Source organism: Haliotis cracherodii, unplaced genomic scaffold (genome assembly GCF_022045235.1).
Source record: "Haliotis cracherodii isolate W230 unplaced genomic scaffold, xgHalCrac1.p SCAF_19, whole genome shotgun sequence".
NCBI lineage: Eukaryota > Metazoa > Mollusca > Gastropoda > Lepetellida > Haliotidae > Haliotis > Haliotis cracherodii.
The window spans coordinates 19,129,647-19,147,607 of record NW_027266274.1 but is presented as its reverse complement, the minus strand read 5'-3'; the positions used below and the strand labels follow the sequence as shown (position 1 = coordinate 19,147,607).

Sequence of the window (17,961 nt, the reverse complement as noted above, 5' to 3'; positions counted from 1 at the left end):
ATTCTAATTTCACCACATAGAACCTGTCATGAACATTGGATACACCGTCTTCCCATGTTGGGGGCAATGCACAGATAGGACATCACATTATAAGTAGCAGTGACAAAACTCCTCAAAACAATCCTTGCTGCTAATATTAATTCCCATGGACTGCTACGACACCAGAATTTATATCACACAAATCCGAGGACATTGTATGTGCACAGTTCAACTAGAGAGCAAACACTTGGTTGTTCAGGAGATGGGGAAAGGAGAGATGTGGGTTTGATATCAGCATTTATTGTTAAATATACAGGAGCTCAAGTATTCTTCCCCACACAACAACAAAAATTAAATACAAATCAGGAACTGTTTTTTTTTACTCTTGTCTGCAAGGGCACATTATTTCTCTACTGACTATGCAAGACATATGTAATGTTTTTCCAGCAAAACAGGGGCTTAATTACTTTTTTAGACAAAATCCCATCGCAGCTGAAAATCAAATGGCTGCTCTCTTATCTCCTCAAATAAACACAGAGCAAGCTGGAGAAGCTCAGTCCTATTCAGTTCAACATCAGGTAAACTCATAAGAACCAAAACTTTAACTGCTTTAATACATTAACTCAATAACTCATATCATCATCATCATCATCATCATCATCATCATGACGAGGTAGGTCATGTTTGAAACTCATATTAAAGTGCAGGGAACATTTCAAAATTACTCCCCTGTCCATAAGTAACAAGTTCTGTTAAATGAATCCTACTCAAAAGAAGTTAAGGACCACTCGGTTCTTTCCTAGCATGGTTAATCTGTGATGCCATGGAAGCATCAGGGACTCCCTAACTTCTTATGAGTAGTATAACTAGCCCTGATGAAAACGTAATAGCCCTGTTAAAAAAGTTACTAGTCAAGATAAAACATTACTGGCCATGTTGGAAACACAATTAACCAGCTGAAAAGTTACTGCATTTTGACAACGGGAAGTCTAGGCTCATTATGGTGAGTATTTACAAAAAGCACTTTGACACATAAACAAATAAATAATCAGATCTCATTGGCTAAAGAAGTCACATGCCACACTGAGGCCTTTTCAAAGGAAGAAATTGGACACGGAAGACGGCTAGTTGAATGTTGCTCAGAACATGGAATGTTTCAGGACGTTCTGTGACATTCAGGGTGGACCAATTGAGCTAAATCCAACTATACTGCTCAACTTTGGATAGGAATATTCTGAGTGTCCGGGTGGGATACTGAACGGGACTTCTTGTTGGGAGATGTTGCCACACAAATAGTACTCAACATTGTCATGGCCATGACACATTCACGGCATCATTACAAGGTAAAACAATAATTAAGTACATATTCCCTTAGTCTGGTGTTTTGTTACAGTATGAAATACTAAAGTATCCCATTGAAAGTTAAGTAATATTGTTCAAAATGAATTTCAGTCTATTTTACGAAAGAATTTGGGAGAAACAATTTACTAGCTTTGAGTGAGTGAGTGAGTTTGAGTTCACATCGCTTTTAGCAATATTCCAGCAATATCACAGCGAGGCACACCAGAAATGGGCTTCACACATTGTACCCATGTCGGGAATTGAATCCGTTGTATTCTATGAGCCTGGTTGGGTAGCCAGTGGTTACATTGGTGAGTGAGTGAGTGAGTGAGTGAGTGAGTGAGTGAGTGAGCTGCGAGCTTATATCACGACATGGACACCATTGTATCCATGTGTGGAATCAAACCAATTCCGGTATGATAATCACACTTTAACCACTAGTCTACCCACAGCTGTAACCATGGCAACATGATACAACAAATGAGTGAGTGAGGTTTTACATCGCTTTTAGCAATATTCCAGCAATATCACAGCGGGGCACACCAGAAATGGGCTTCACACATTGTACCCATGTCGGGAATAGAACATGGGTCTTCAGCATGACCACTAGGCTACCCGACCGCCCCTACTAGCTTTGAACCAGTAGACTAGTGAGCATGATGAACACTGACTTGACTGTATTTCTCATGTTGGGTGAGTGAGTGCTAAAAGCCAAATGTCTTGTAATCCTGCCAGCAACAGGTCAGCCATAAATGTACTATCAACAAAAGGTAACCATGGTTACCTATACACGTTCTATCCCCATTCAGTAACCATGGTAACCCATTCATTTACTATCCCCATTCAGTAACCATGGTCACCCTTCTATGTTCTATTCACATTCAGTAACCATGAATCCACAATTCAGCTGTCTTTCATGAAAAGCAAATGTTCTGTAGTTCTGCAATGCAGTCTCCATGGCAACAAGGATATTTACTGTAGCTCTGTACTGGAGTCCACCGCAACAATATACGAGAGATTTAGCTCCTCACTTGTGCTTCCATGGCAACAATGTATGAGGGTTGTACTCTATGCTTGTGTCCCCATGGCAACAGTGTATTTGAGCTGTCCAGTGAGCACAAGAAGCCTTGGCGTAAAACCTTAAAATCTGGCACAAGGGACAGTTAACTGTAAAATCCGGATTGACTACTGTCATGACGACTCTTCTTCCTGTTCCGCCTGGGACGTTCTGTGGCTGTTGTCCTCCTGTTCTGCCCGGGACGTTCTGCGGCTGTTGTCCTGCTGTTCTGCTCGGGGCAGATGGTGGTGGTTGTCCTGCACTGCTCGGGGTGTACCTCGGTGGTTGTTCTCTGTCTCCATCAGCATCTGCAGCTGTTGTCTGGCACTGGCCAGGAACAGATCCAGACTCGCCAGGTGGCGCCGACGTAATATGGAGTCATTCTGGAGGAGAACAAACATGCTGTGAAATTCAAGGTCATAACGCAGTCTATCTGATGCAGAGGAACAAAACCAGTACAGATCCAATGCCCATTTCCCAGGGATACATCAACACCAAGACAACATACAGTTAATACTGAGACTATGAGACAGTTTATATAAGTTTCAATAATTGTCATAAACAAATGAAAATCAGTTCTGTTAGGACTCCACCGTTAATTTCTTCTCCAAACTTCACCTTGTTAGAAGAAACATGTGGGTATTCATCCACACAATGGATACTTCATGGCCTAGTTCTGAGGGTGAAATGACAGCGAATGTGTGCACCAATGTTTTGTTCGTTTGTTTGTTTGTTGTTTAACACCGCACTCAGCAATGTTCCAGACGGCGGTCTGTACATAATCGAGTCTGGATCAGACAATCCAGTGATTACCATCACGAGCATCGATCTATACACCTGGGATCCAATCACATCAACCAAGTTAACAAGTACCCCCAAAATATCCCCCGAAATATGCATAATCCCTAACTTTTTTTCCCGTTCAGGATACATATATGGACTATTATCCTGATTGGTTCACACATTAGCTGCCATGCTCCTACTGGTATGGTGGTAAAGCAGACACACAGTCAATCATGTCTCACAAGGGAACCACCTTATCCTCAGTCAACTGTTACGAACAGCAGGGACCGAGGACAGACTCTTCCCATGAAGCAAGTAGTGGCCACTCACCTGTCGCTGTTCCTGGATGTACGACTGGATTTCCTCCCGGGAAACCTTCTGTGTGTCTCTCACACTCTCTCGTCCCCGCTCCCTCTCCTCCTCCATCGCTTTCGACAGCAACATCTGTAACATAAGGGCAACTTAAACCACAGCATCCACACCAGATAGCGGCTCTACTAAGCTTTGGTGACAAATATTTGCTGACATCAAAGTTCTCTGGAAGGTATAATTGTGCTAGATCCGTTGCCTTTTCAATCTCTTACATTGCATCAGTGTTTGCTTGTTTGTTGCTTAACACCTGACTCAGCATAATTTCATCTACGTGATGGCGGTATGTAAATAATAAAGTCTGGACCAGACAATCCAGTGATTGACATCATGAGCATTGATCTACACAATTGGGATACGATGACGTGCATCAACCAAGTCAACGAGTCTGAACGCCTGATCCCGTTAGTCGCCTCTATTGACAAGCACACATTCACAATCTAAGCATGGGTTGCTGAAGACCTATTCTAACCTGGATCTTACAGTGCAGTTCCTCTGCCTGGCTACTCCAGGAGTTTGTCAGGGAGTAAGTGAGTGTAGCTGTGTTGAACTGTGTGCTGCTGTGAGTAGCTATGTGTAGCTATAAATAATCTTTATGCCTCCATTAGTATCAGAGAGTACAAACATGGAAATTAATAAATCTATGTTCAGCTATGTGTAGCTGTGTGTAGCCATGTGTAGCTACATGTAGCCATGCATAGCTGTGTAGCTATGTGTAGTTGTGTGTAGGTGTGTGTGTAGCTATGTGTAGCTGTGTGTGTAGCAATGTGTGGGTGGGTGCAGTTGTGTGTTGCTGTTTGTGTGTAGCTATGAGTAGCTGTGTGTGTGTAGCTATGTGTGTAGCAATGTGTGGGTGGGTCCAGTTGTGTGTTGCTGTGTGTGTGTAGCTATGTGTGGGTGTGTGCATTTGTGTGTGGGTGTGTGTGTAGCTATGTGTAGGTGTGTAGCTATGTGTAGCTGTGTGTATGTAGTTGTGTGTGTGTAGCTGTGTGTGCAGCTATGTTCAGGTGTGTGTGTAGCTATGTGTGTATGTAGTTGTGTGTGTAGCTATGTGTGTAGCAATGTGTGGGTGGGTGCAGTTGTGTTGCTGTGTGTGGGTGCAGTTGTGTGTAGGTGTGTGTGTAGCTACGTGTAGCTGTGTGTGTGTAGCTATGTGTGTAGCAATGTGTGGGTGGGTGCAGTTGTGTGTAGGTGTGTGTGTAGCTACGTGTAGCTACATGTAGCTGTGTGTGTGGAGCTATGTGTGTAGCAATGTGTGGGTGGGTGCAGTTGTGTGTAGGTGTGTGTGTAGCTATGTGTAGCTATGTGTGTAGCAATGTGTGGGTGGGTGCAGTTGTGTGTAGGTGTGTGTGTAGCTATGTGTAGCTCTGTGTGTGTAGCTGTGTGTACAGCATTAGAAATTGGCACTAGTCCTCCTTGCCAAACTGCCCAATAGTTAGTTTCTAACCCTGGTGTAGCTATGTGTAGCTGTGTGTGTGTAGCTGTGCAGCAGTGTGTAGCTGTGTGTAGCTATTTGTGTGTCGTGTGTAGCTATCTGTAGCAGTGTGTGTGTAGCTGTGTTTAGCTATGTGTAGCTGCGTGCAGTTGTGTGTGCAGCTGTGTGTGTGTAGCTATGTGTAGCTATGTTTAGCTGTGTGCAGTTGTGTGTGTATAGCTGTGTGTGTAGCTATCTGTAGCAGTGTGTGTGTAGCTGTGTTTAGCTATGTGTAGCTGCGTGCAGTTGTGTGTGCAGCTGTGTGTGTAGCTATGTGTAGCTATGTTTAGCTGTGTGCAGTTGTGTGTGCAGCTGTGTGTAGCTGTGTATGTTTAGCTGTGTGTGTGTAGCTGTGTTTAGCTATGTGTAGCTGTGTGCAGTTGTGTGTGTATAGCTGTGTGCAGCTGTGTGTGTGTAGCTGTGTGTGTAGCTATGTGTAGCTGTGTGTGTGTACCTGTGTATGTGTACCTGTGTTTGTTGCTATGTGTAGCTGTGTGTGTGTGTAGCTATGTGTAGCTGTGTGTGTAGCTATGTGTAGCTGTGTGTGTGTGTATGTGTAGCTGTGCGTGTGCAGCGTCTGACCTGCTGCCTTGTCCTCTCCTCCTCAATGACGACCTTCACATCTTGAGAACATCTCTCCTTCACGTCACATGCAACGTCCGCAAACTTCTCCTACAGGAAGAAGGGCTCATTTCAACATCACAACACAGAGGCACTACCAGATCCACTAATGCAGAATACGGCAAATATTTTAGAAAGGTTGTCTTTTATTCCTGAAATATATGCAACTAAATTTCATTATGAAAGCAATACTCTCCAACAGATCAGTGTGGGAAGGGATGTTTGACAGTAAACATCCACTCTTTTCACAACCATACCACAGCAGGGGACACCAGAGAGGAGTTTCACAATTGCACAAAGTGGGGAATCCAACCCAGGCTTTGCCACGACAAGCACCACGAGGCTACTCTTGGCCTACACTCACACAGACCTCCATTAAGCTGAGCAGAATTAAAAATATGTTCCTTTAAATGATTTCTTAACCAGTCTTGTACGGGACACAAGTTTCCACAGATAAGTACCTGTTCCTTCTCCAACGTCCGAGCTGCCTTCTCTTGTTCTTCTGTAATGGCCGCCTCTATGAGTCTCTTGCTGCAGTCCCTCTCGGCCTAAACAAATGTGATAAACTCCAGCAAACTTTTCAATCAATTTATATTTACTCTTCAACATTAGGTCAGTTCATATTCTTACAAAACTAGTGAACAACAACTTTTCGAATTGTGTAGCTATGTTTAATTAACTTGAAATGACTTGACATGTATCCTGCTTCACCTGGACGGCTAATGCATGCACTGCTTTACCTGGACGGCTAATGCATGCACTGCTTTACCTGGACGGTTAATGCATGCACTGCTTTACCTGGACGGCTAATGCATGCACTGCTTTACCTGGGTGTCTAAAGCATGCTTTACCTGGATGGCTAATGCATGCTTTACCTGGACAACTTGTGCATGCACTGCTTTACCTGGACAGCTAATGCATGCTTTACCTGGACGGCTAATGAATGCACATCTTTACCTGGATGGCTAATGCATGCTTTACCTGGATGACTTGTGTATGCACTGCTTTACCTGGGTGTCTAATGCATGCTTTACCTGGATGGCTAATGCATGCACTGCTTTACCTGGACGGCTAATGCATGCACTGCTTTACCTGGACGGCTAATGCATGCACTGCTTTACCTGGGTGTCTAAAGCATGCTTTACCTGGATGGCTAATGCATGCTTTACCTGGACAACTTGTGTATGCACTGCTTTACCTGGGTGTCTAATGCATGCTTTACCTGGACGGCTAATGCATGCTTTACCTGGACGGCTAATGCATGCTTTACCTGGACGACTTATGCATGCACTGCTTTACCTGGGTGTCTAATGCATGCTTTACCTGGATGGATGTGTGTATTTCTGCCGTCTGCTTGTCTCGCTCCTCCTTCAGGAACGCCTGAAACTGCTCCTGCTGCTGTATACGTGCCGCCTCCATCATGTCACGGGTCCGTTCTTCCTCGCGCTTCAAGTCGGCCTCATGCTGGTGCCGCAAGTCTGATGCCTAGAGTGTGAGAGGCAGGGAGTTTCACACTTTGCTCGGCACATCACTCCATTTACGAGGAGATTTTCTCTATTATTTTCATCACAACATGTACAGTAGCAGAAATGGGTCTTAATCAACATTACAGTAACCTGTTTCTTCCCTTTGACATTTTACAAACTTCTACCTTATTAAGAAAAAAATACACCTGCCTATGCACATTATGTTTTCATCAATTATTGTCTATTCCCAGGTCACTTTCCTACTGATCACATCTCATTAACACTCAACTCGGAGAACATACTGAGCATGACGAATGAAGGGAGATAACTCTACCTGTGTTTCCATCATCTGCTGGTAGCACTGGGCCTGGTTTTTGAGAGCCTCCTGTAAGTGTTGGAGGCTGACCTCTTGCTGCTCCAACACGGCAGCCCGGCTTGACTCCTGGCGACAGTTTAGGGGTTGAGACTAAGTAGTGTCTTTTAACGCAGTGTAAGTAGCATGACATTCATCATGGTGAGAACACTGACTTACAAGTTGTCAATGTCCCAGCTCCACAACAGCTGATCAACAGTGTCAGTGTCCCAGCCCTACAACAGCTGATCTGTGTTCACTCCTTGTGTCAATGTCCCAGCCCTACAACAGCTGATCTGTGTCTAATCCCTGTGTCAATGTCCCAGCCCACAACTGCTGATCTGTGTTCAATCCCCGTGTCAATGTCCTAGCCTACAACAGCTGATCTGTGTTCAATCCCTGTGTCAATGTCCTAGCACACAATAGCTGGTCTGTGTTCAATCCCTGTGTCAATTTTGCAGCCCTACAAGAGCTGATCAGTGTTCAATCCCTGTGTCAATGTCCCAGCCCACAACAGCTGATCTGTGTTCAATCCCTGTGTCAATGTCCTAGCACACAACAGCTGGTCTGTGTTCACTCCCTGTGTCAATGTCCCAGCCCTACAACAGCTGATCTGTGTTCAATCCCTGTGTCAATGTCCCAGTCCCACAACAGCTGATCTGTGTTCAATCCATGTGTCAATGTCCTAGCACACAATAGCTGGTCTGTGTTCAATCCCTGTGTCAATGTCCCAGCCCTACAACAGCTGATCTGTGTTCACTCCCTGTGTCAATGTCCTAGCACACAACAGCTGATCTGTGTTCAATCCCTGTGTCAATGTCCTAGCACACAACAGCTGATCTGTGTTCAATCCCTGTGTCAATGTCCCAGCCATACAACAGCTGATCTGTGTTCAATCCCTGTGTCAATGTCCTAGCACACAACAGCTGATCTGTGTTCAATCCCTGTGTCAATGTCCCAGCCCACAACAGCTGATCTGTGTTCAATCCCTGTGTCAATGTCCCAGCCCTACAACAGCTGATCTGTGTTCAATCCCTGTGTCAATGTCCTAGCACACAATAGCTGGTCTGTGTTCAATCCCTGTGTCAATGTCCCAGCCCACAACAGCTGATCTGTGTTCAATCCCTGTGTCAATGTCCCAGCCCACAACAGCTGATCTGTGTCTAATCCCTTTGTCAATGTCCCAGCCTACAACAGCTGATCTGTGTTCACTCCCTGTGTCAATGTCCCAGCCCTACAACAGCTGATCTGTGTTCAATCCCTGTGTCAATGTCCCAGCCTACAACAGCTGGTCTGTGTTCAATCCCTGTGTCAATGTCCCAGCCTACAACAGCTGGTCTGTGTTCAATCCCTGTGTCAATGTCCCAGCCTACAACAGCTGATCTGTGTTCCATCCCTGTGTCAATGTCCCAGCCCCACAACAGCTGATCTGTGTTCACTCCCTGTGTCAATGTCCCAGCCCACAACAGCTGATCTGTGTCCAATCCCTGTGTCAATGTCCCAGCCTACAACAGCTGATCTGTGTTCAATCCCTGTGTCAATGTCCCAGCCTACAACAGCTGATCTGTGTTCACTCCCTGTGTCAATGTCCCAGCCTACAACAGCTGATCTGTGTTCAATCCCTGTGTCAATGTCCCAGCCTACAACAGCTGGTCTGTGTTCACTCCCTGTGTCAATGTCCCAGCCCACAACAGCTGATCTGTGTTCAATCCCTGTGTCAATGTCCCAGCACTACAACAGCTGGTCTGTGTCTAATCCCTGTGTCAATGTCCCAGCCTACAACAGCTGATCTGTGTTCACTCCCTGTGTCAATGTCCCAGCCTACAACAGCTGATCTGTGTTCACTCCCTGTGTCAATGTCCCAGCCTACAACAGCTGGTCTGTGTTCACTCCCTGTGTCAATGTCCCAGCCTACAACAGCTGGTCTGTGTTCACTCCCTGTGTCAATGTCCCAGCCTACAACAGCTGGTCTGTGTTCACTCCCTGTGTCAATGTCCCAGCCTACAACAGCTGATCTGTGTTCACTCCCTGTGTCAATGTCCCAGCCTACAACAGCTGATCTGTGTTCAATCCCTGTGTCAATGTCCCAGCCTACAACAGCTGGTCTGTGTTCACTCCCTGTGTCAATGTCCCAGCCCAATACAGCTGATCTGTGTTCACTCCCTGTGTCAATGTCCCAGCCCTACAACAGCTGATCTGTGTTCAATCCCTGTGTCAATGTCCCAGCCTACAACAGCTGATCTGTGTTCACTCCCTGTGTCAATGTCCCAGCCTACAACAGCTGATCTGTGTTCAATCCCTGTGTCAATGTCCCAGCCTACAACAGCTGGTCTGTGTTCACTCCCTGTGTCAATGTCCCAGCCCACAACAGCTGATCTGTGTTCAATCCCTGTGTCAATGTCCCAGCACTACAACAGCTGGTCTGTGTCTAATCCCTGTGTCAATGTCCCAGCCTACAACAGCTGATCTGTGTTCACTCCCTGTGTCAATGTCCCAGCCTACAACAGCTGATCTGTGTTCACTCCCTGTGTCAATGTCCCAGCCTACAACAGCTGGTCTGTGTTCACTCCCTGTGTCAATGTCCCAGCCTACAACAGCTGGTCTGTGTTCACTCCCTGTGTCAATGTCCCAGCCTACAACAGCTGGTCTGTGTTCACTCCCTGTGTCAATGTCCCAGCCTACAACAGCTGATCTGTGTTCACTCCCTGTGTCAATGTCCCAGCCTACAACAGCTGATCTGTGTTCAATCCCTGTGTCAATGTCCCAGCCTACAACAGCTGGTCTGTGTTCACTCCCTGTGTCAATGTCCCAGCCCACAACAGCTGATTTGTGTTCACTCCCTGTGTCAATGTCCCAGCCTACAACAGCTGATCTGTGTTCAATCCCTGTGTCAATGTCCCAGCCTACAACAGCTGATCTGTGTTCACTCCCTGTGTCAATGTCCCAGCCCTACAACAGCTGATCTGTGTTCCATCCCTGTGTCAATGTCCCAGCCCTACAACAGCTGGTCTGTGTTCACTCCCTGTGTAAATGTCCCAGCCCACAACAGCTGATCTGTGTTCAATCCCTGTGTCAATGTCCCAGCACTACAACAGCTGGTCTGTGTCTAATCCCTGTGTCAATGTCCCAGCCTACAACAGCTGATCTGTGTTCACTCCCTGTGTCAATGTCCCAGCACTACAACAGCTGGTCTGTGTCTAATCCCTGTGTCAATGTCCCAGCCTACAACAGCTGATCTGTGTTCACTCCCTGTGTCAATGTCCCAGCACTACAACAGCTGGTCTGTGTCTAATCCCTGTGTCAATGTCCCAGCCTACAACAGCTGATCTGTGTTCACTCCCTGTGTCAATGTCCCAGCACTACAACAGCTGGTCTGTGTCTAATCCCTGTGTCAATGTCCCAGCCTACAACAGCTGATCTGTGTTCACTCCCTGTGTCAATGTCCCAGCACTACAACAGCTGGTCTGTGTCTAATCCCTGTGTCAATGTCCCAGCCTACAACAGCTGATCTGTGTTCACTCCCTGTGTCAATGTCCCAGCCCACAACAGCTGATCTGTGTTCACTCCCTGTGTCAATGTCCCAGCCTACAACAGCTGATCTGTGTTCAATCCCTTTGTCAATGTCCCAGCCCTACAACAGCTGATCTGTGTTCAATCCCTGTGTCAATGTCCCAGCCCTACAACAGCTGATCTGTGTCCAATCCCTGTGTCAATGTCCCAGCCTACAACAGCTGATCTGTGTTCACTCCCTGTGTCAATGTCCCAGCCTACAACAGCTGATCTGTGTTCAATCCCTGTGTCAATGTCCCAGCCCTACAACAGCTGATCTGTGTTCCATCCCTGTGTCAATGTCCCAGCCCTACAACAGCTGATCTGTGTTCACTCCCTGTGTCAATGTCCCTGCCCTACAACAGCTGATCTGTGTTCCATCCCTGTGTCAATGTCCCAGCCTACAACAGCTGATATGTGTTCACTCCCTGTGTCAATGTCCCAGCCTACAACAGCTGATCTGTGTTCCATCCCTGTGTCAATGTCCCAGCCCTACAACAGCTGATCTGTGTTCACTCCCTGTGTCAATGTCCCTGCCCTACAACAGCTGATCTGTGTTCCATCCCTGTGTCAATGTCCCAGCCTACAACAGCTGATCTGTGTTCACTCCCTGTGTCAATGTCCCTGCCCTACAACAGCTGATCTGTGTTCCATCCCTGTGTCAATGTCCCAGCCTACAACAGCTGATCTGTGTTCCATCCCTGTGTCAATGTCCCAGCCCACAACTGCTGATCTGTGTTCAATCCCCGTGTCAATGTCCCAGCCCACAACAGCTGATCTGTGTCTAATCCCCGTGTCGTTGTCCTACCTTGTACTGTTCCACAACCACACCCAGAGCATCATGGCCAGCCTTCTTAACCTCCTCCAGTTCTCGACTATGTCGCTCCTGAAAAACATTTCCCACATGACACATGGTGGATCTAAAATGATGTAGCTTTAGATTAGTCCATGATCCTATAACAGGTTGCCATGCATCCTTTCACGATTTGAGTAGCTTAGGTTTGTTGCAGCACTAACTTAACAAGAATGAGAGAGTGTTGTTTCATGCCACTTTTAACAATATGTCATGGCTGACACACTGCACCCATGTCAGGAATTGGAACCACCACGCTACCCAACCACAATGTAACCATTTGTATTTTAATGTTGTATGACACACTCGGCAATATTCCAGCTAAACGATGGAGGTCTGTAAATAATCGAGTCTGGACCAGACAATCCAGTGATTGACACCATGAGCACTGATCCACACAATTAACATATGATGATAGCATCAGCTAAGTCAGCGAGTGTGACCACCCGATCGCGTTAGCCACGTCTGATAACAAGCATGGGTTGCTGAAGACATAGTCTACCCAGAACTTTACCCAGGGCGAACACAAAGAGAACCCTGACCTGTATCTCCATGAGCCTGGCCTGCTGTTGCTCCAGGTCTGTCCGGACCCGAGTCAGGTCCTCCTCCAGCCCTTGGTTCAGGGCAGACAGGTCTTCCAGGTCCTACAGGAGTGAGAGTGTCAGTGAATGTCTAATATATCCCCGAGATGGGACTTTGGCCACGAGTCTTGTAAACTTCTGTTTTGTTTTGTTTGTTGTTTAACGCCGCACTCAGCAATATTCCAGCTATATGACGGCAGTCTGTAAATAATCGAGTCTGGACCAGACAATCCAGTGATTGACAGCATGAGCATCAATCCACGCAATAGGGATCGATGACATGTATCAACCAAGTCAGCGAGCCTGACCACCCGATCCTGTTAGTCGCCTTTTATGACAAGCATAGTCGCCTTTTACGGCAAGTATGGGTTGCTGAAGACCTATTCTACCCCGTAATCTTCATGGGTAGTAAAATTCTGTTCAGTCGAGTAAGCTCAGTGAATAAAACTCAATATGATAACACTAGAATGAACAAAGAGGAAACCAAGAGCCAGGTTCTGACTAGAAGACACAAAAGTATTTGGCAGACTGTATTCCCCAGTGGTGGATCCAGAATGTGGGTTCTGGGATGGCCACTCCCCATTTTTCATATCTGATGATATTTTGCATGTGCATTTCCTACGATGATAACATGTTCATTTGTTTGTTAAAGTAAAATTATTATTAGTGATTTACATAAAGTGTTAGTGATTTTGGGGGTAGGCTTTTGACTGGGACCACCCCCCATACATACATTCCATCCCTCCACCCCTACTGAAGTTGAAAATGGCCAAAGTGGAACCCCCCTTTTATAAAATCCTGGATCCACCCCTTGGCAATGGTATGGATATTAGTGAAAATATTTTCACATATAGAGCATAAACAAAAAACGTAGTCTAAAATAACTGTTTTTACTCAATACCTTTTTTAACTTAGCATTTTCTTCCATCATTGGCTGTACGTCCTCCTCAACCCGAACTGGTGGGGCAACATTTTCATTAACTTCAGCAGCTGGTTCCACCTGCTCAGGGGCAACATCGTCCTGTGGGGCTGGTTGTAGCTCCACCTCTGCTGCAGCACCCCCTGGCGGCAGATCCGGGCTGGCTTCTCTCATCAAGGGGAGACGATTCCCACCCAGGCCCAAGTCCGGGAGAGGGGCTGGGGAAGAGGGTGGCTGTGCTGCTTCAGGGGAGGTAACACTGCGCGTGGAGGCGTTGAGGGTTCCGTCCAGAACATTCTCGGCAATTCGGGCCTGGTCTGCAGCATCTGTGATCTGATCATAGAAAGATGTGCAGATCAATGATGTTCAATGATCTATGATGTTTTATGATGAATGTTCAATGATGAATGTCCTATGATGAATGATGTTTTATGTTGAATAATGGGTTATGTTGAATGTTTTAAGACTGATCTTTTATGATGAATGATGTTTTATGATTAGTGTTGTTTATGATGAATGTTTTTTTGTCGTTGAATGATGGTTTTATGTTGAATGATGGTTTATGTTGAATGATGTTTAATGATGAATGATTTTTTCCGATGAGTGATGTTTTGATGGCAGTTATCCTTTGGGTCCCTGAGGTCTGCTGACAATGTATTTTAATCTTGGGGCCATATATATGTATATGTTTAACTTTAGGCCTACAACATGGATCCCATGACTTTCATGCTTTTGAACACTATTTACTTCTGAGCTAGTGAGCTATAGCTCCAACACCCACTCACTCACTCCTTCAGCTGTGGAGCCCAGTGAGCTATAGCTCCAACACCCACTCACTCACTCCTTCAGCTGTGGAGCCCAGTGAGCTATAGCTCCAACACCCACTCACTCACTCCTTCAGCTGTGGAGCCCAGTGAGCTATAGCTCCAACACCCACTCACTCACTCCTTCAGCTGTGGAGCCCAGTGAGCTATAGCTCCAACACCCACTCACTCACTCCTTCAGCTGTGGAGCCCAGTGAGCTATAGCTCCAACACCCACTCCTTCAGCTGTGGAGCCCAGTGAGCTATAGCTCCAACACCCACTCACTCCTTCAGCTGTGGAGCCCAGTGAGCTATAGCTCCAACACCCACTCACTCACTCCTTCAGCTGTGGAGCCCAGTGAGCTATAGCTCCAACACCCACTCACTCACTCCTTCAGCTGTGGAGCCCAGTGAGCTATAGCTCCAACACCCACTCACTCACTCCTTCAGCTGTGGAGCCCAGTGAGCTATAGCTCACCTGATCATGATCACTGAGGTCCAAGTTGGCTGGGAAGGATGGCTGGACATCTTGGGCGGGGTTGACGGAGGGGGTGTTGGTGGGACCCCCCGAGATCCCTGACGGGTCCAAGTACTGAGGGAAGGCGTTCTGTGCACACAACAGGTCAGGTTGTCGGAACGTTCCACTTCCTGAAGGATACGAACAAATGCATTTTCTCTCTGACGTAGTTTATGGATTGTCACAAAACTTAAAAGTAAGAACAGTGAACCTGCCAACACATTTCAGTGAGAAGAACACCAACCACAGCAGAATATTACGGGAAGAGAAGTAATTCTTTGCATAGTCAGGATCAGCTTTCTGTCGATGTCAATCATATTATATGTTATATTTCTATTTTGACCAGTGACCCACTAATTTTAAAAACATCAGGGATTTATCAAGACCTGCTCAGAGGCTGATATTCAGCCCATGTCAGCAGCTAATGTCAATGTTATGGATTTGTGGAGGTCACATGTACTTTACTGACTAGTAAGACTCTTCAATGTTAGGTGTGACATTGTTGCATTAAATACAAGGCTAAAATAGCATTAATTTCCAAAAAAATATAATACTGACCAAACCAACTATTTTTCCCAAATTACCGTCAAAGTGCACTTAGTTTTGGTATCCTAGCTAAATCCCTGAACACATCTGTACATGAGATGATACAAAAAGAGGTGCGAGACTTACCGGAAGCAAAGACGGCCCACGGAGACGATCCTGCCTCTGCCTGGTGTCCTGGTTCAGCTACATTTGGAGGAATCGGATCTGCAGCCTGCAACATGAACAGCAATAACTCCAGGGAGGATGTACGAGCCCTGGATACATCATGTACATCGTCCCCAGGCAAGGGAGATAACTCACTGTAGAAGTACAGTTTCCACCCTTGCTGAACTAGGCTGGAATTATTGAGTTATATTTTGCCTGGACTAAAGAGTCCATGTATAGTCCAATCAAAATCATGTAAAGAAATCAAAATCGACATCCAGTTCGTAAACTGCCGTGCTGGATTTGCAAAGCATGTGTTCCGCCAACTCGGCATTAACAGATACTTTCCAAATCTTTACATGTTTTTAATCAAGGTGCTCACATGATTTCATGCACTTTGTGAAGTAAGACCTGTTTCAACACAATATAGATTCTGATCAGATCGATCAGATCGTCTGGACTGGGCCCTGCCATTTTGTTTGAAGCAAATGCAAGTGATATGAGAAGTGGAATCTGATTGGTCAAAAAGAGGGACATAGAAGGGACATAACTTGTAATAACCACTGGTAGCGCTACGATCGAGCCTAGAAATTCCAGCCTAGTTCGGCAAAGGTTGGAACTGGACATTTACAGTCAGTTAACTCCCTTGCCTCAGGAACATGGAATATATACAGGCCAATAGACAAAATTCATACCAAAAATTACATTTATTTTAGAGATTGAAATGACAGATAAATAGCTTTCATTAATGGTTAATATTAAAAATGGGGACAAATCTTAAGTATTACCTTTAAAAAGTCTTCCATAGGCTTTCAGTAAGAAGCATGGGCTTTCAAAGACTTTGCATGCATCCAGCACTGATAACGCTACTTACCTCGAAGCCTCCAAACTCGCCGAAGTCATCTTCATCATCTGCCCCAGGGGCATCAGCGGCTCCCCCATTGGCCTGACAACAAATTGCCATATGTAGGTTAGAATGTCAGCCTAATGCTTGAAGTAGTAGTACTACCGGTAGTTGCCTATTTCTTGGGATAGATATTAGTGCTTATCATAGGTATGTATGCAGTCTGGTGATAAGTCAGTTCATGGTGAACCAAGATCACCAGCACTGGAAGTCATCACTTGTTGTGTTATTGTTGTTTTGTAGGGCTTTGATCATATTATTGGGTATGGCTTTGGCGCTTAATAAGTATGTATTTTTATTGTATTCAAATTACTATAGTCAACTGTGCAGTGCTCTGTCATGTGTGTGTGCGTTATTTCAGAATATCATTGCATCAAAACTGCATGAATTAAAGAGTCATGTAAAAGCCTGATGAACTTAGGATTATTTGAAATTTCATCAGTACTTTCTTCAAAATAATTTCAGTTAAATTGACAATATTTGTGAATTCCATTATCAACTAATCAGGAAATCAGTTGTCTTTCATCATGAACATGAACTTCCTCATACTAGTGTACGTAGTTCTTGTTGGCATGAAACAAAGCATTAGGACTTTGATAGATCCTTCATTTATCAAGGATTCTAAACAAACTGCCCTTAGCAACCAAATTGGGAATACAATCAATACACTGTTCAAAATTATTAAAGCTCCTCTTTTCCTAAATTCTGAGATTTTTTAACCATTCAGTGCAATAATGTAAAATTAGGCACTAAAGCTTCTTCCTCTTTATTGGTCCTGTTATCAGTGATATAAAAGTTACCTCTATTAATCTGCAACATTTGTTATAAATACTATAAACATTACATCATGATTTTCGTAATTAAATTTGGGGATTTTGACTGACATTTGCAGCAGTCTTGGGGCTGAACATTGGCCTCAGAGCAGGTCGAGATAAACCGCTCTAGATGTACTGTAATTAACTCGTTAAACCTAGGACATGTGTCATTTGTGATCTACACATGTGTTACCTATAGTGATCACTTCTTGCATTTGCTATAGACTGTAACTTTATGCACTGTAGTGCTTGATGTAGCTTCAGGACCATGTAACTAATATATTCTATAATAACAAGTGTGGTGTAGCAAGCAACCCTTTCGCCATTTTCAGAAAGACTTCTCTCTCTCTATCATTAATGTATCATTTATTCTAATCAGTCTATTTTGGCAAGGAAGCAACACTTTTGTATAACGTATCTATGTACAAGGATCCACACAATGACATGAACAGAGTAAGATTATTTTATGACCGCTTCACTTTACAGCAGCACCTATCAAGAAAACACCAATCACAGAGGCACTTGTTCACAAATAACTATCAGTCGAAGCAAAAGAAAGAAGAAAAACCTGATTTATATTGTTGCCTGGCCAATCTTTATCCATGATTACTAATCAATCGATTTTTGTAGCTGTCTCTTTGCAGCTGTCATCAAATGACGTTTTACTAAGATGTGTTCACTCCGTATTCGTGGACATGGGCATCGCCATGATGGACAATGTATTGTGGGTAAACAGGTGCACTAAAAATAAACATATCTTCCGTTGTCGTAAATGCCAAGGTCTATGTTATTGCTTAATTTAATTTTCATTTTAGTAAAACATTATTTAGATATAGCATATGGGAGTGTCCATGTTAATCCTTTTATTTAAAACGGCTGATGAAAATA

General features: G+C 44.9%; 1 protein-coding gene across 1 annotated transcript; it reads right to left on the bottom strand.

The window, feature by feature from the left end:
- Window positions 1–1,366: 1,366 nt before the first annotated feature.
- LOC139466836 (coiled-coil domain-containing protein 91-like) lies at window positions 1,367–17,775 on the bottom strand. Its single transcript, XM_071248547.1, has 13 exons — window positions 17,642–17,775; window positions 16,229–16,300; window positions 15,337–15,421; window positions 14,626–14,795; window positions 13,327–13,677; window positions 12,387–12,488; window positions 11,800–11,877; window positions 7,425–7,532; window positions 6,948–7,109; window positions 6,086–6,172; window positions 5,586–5,675; window positions 3,491–3,604; window positions 1,367–2,760 (listed from the first exon to the last, which is right to left on the bottom strand). The coding sequence occupies exons 1-13, from the start codon at window positions 17,675–17,677 to the stop codon at window positions 2,512–2,514; spliced, it is 1,704 nt and encodes a 567-aa protein (XP_071104648.1). The 5' UTR covers window positions 17,678–17,775; the 3' UTR covers window positions 1,367–2,511.
- Between the last annotated feature and the right edge of the window lie 186 nt (window positions 17,776–17,961).

What these genes read in the sequence shown, in the direction of transcription:
- LOC139466836 (XM_071248547.1), bottom strand. Translation starts at nt 17,677, where the DNA reads ATGGATAAAGATTGGCCAGGCAACAATATAAATCAG. An exon ending in AAAATGCTAAGTTAAAAAAG is followed by an intron (nt 12,489 to 13,326) that starts GTATTGAGTAAA and finishes TCACTCCTGTAG; the next exon opens with GACCTGGAAGACCTGTCTGC. An exon ending in AGGAGAGGACAAGGCAGCAG is followed by an intron (nt 3,605 to 5,585) that starts GTCAGACGCTGC and finishes CTTATGTTACAG; the next exon opens with ATGTTGCTGTCGAAAGCGAT.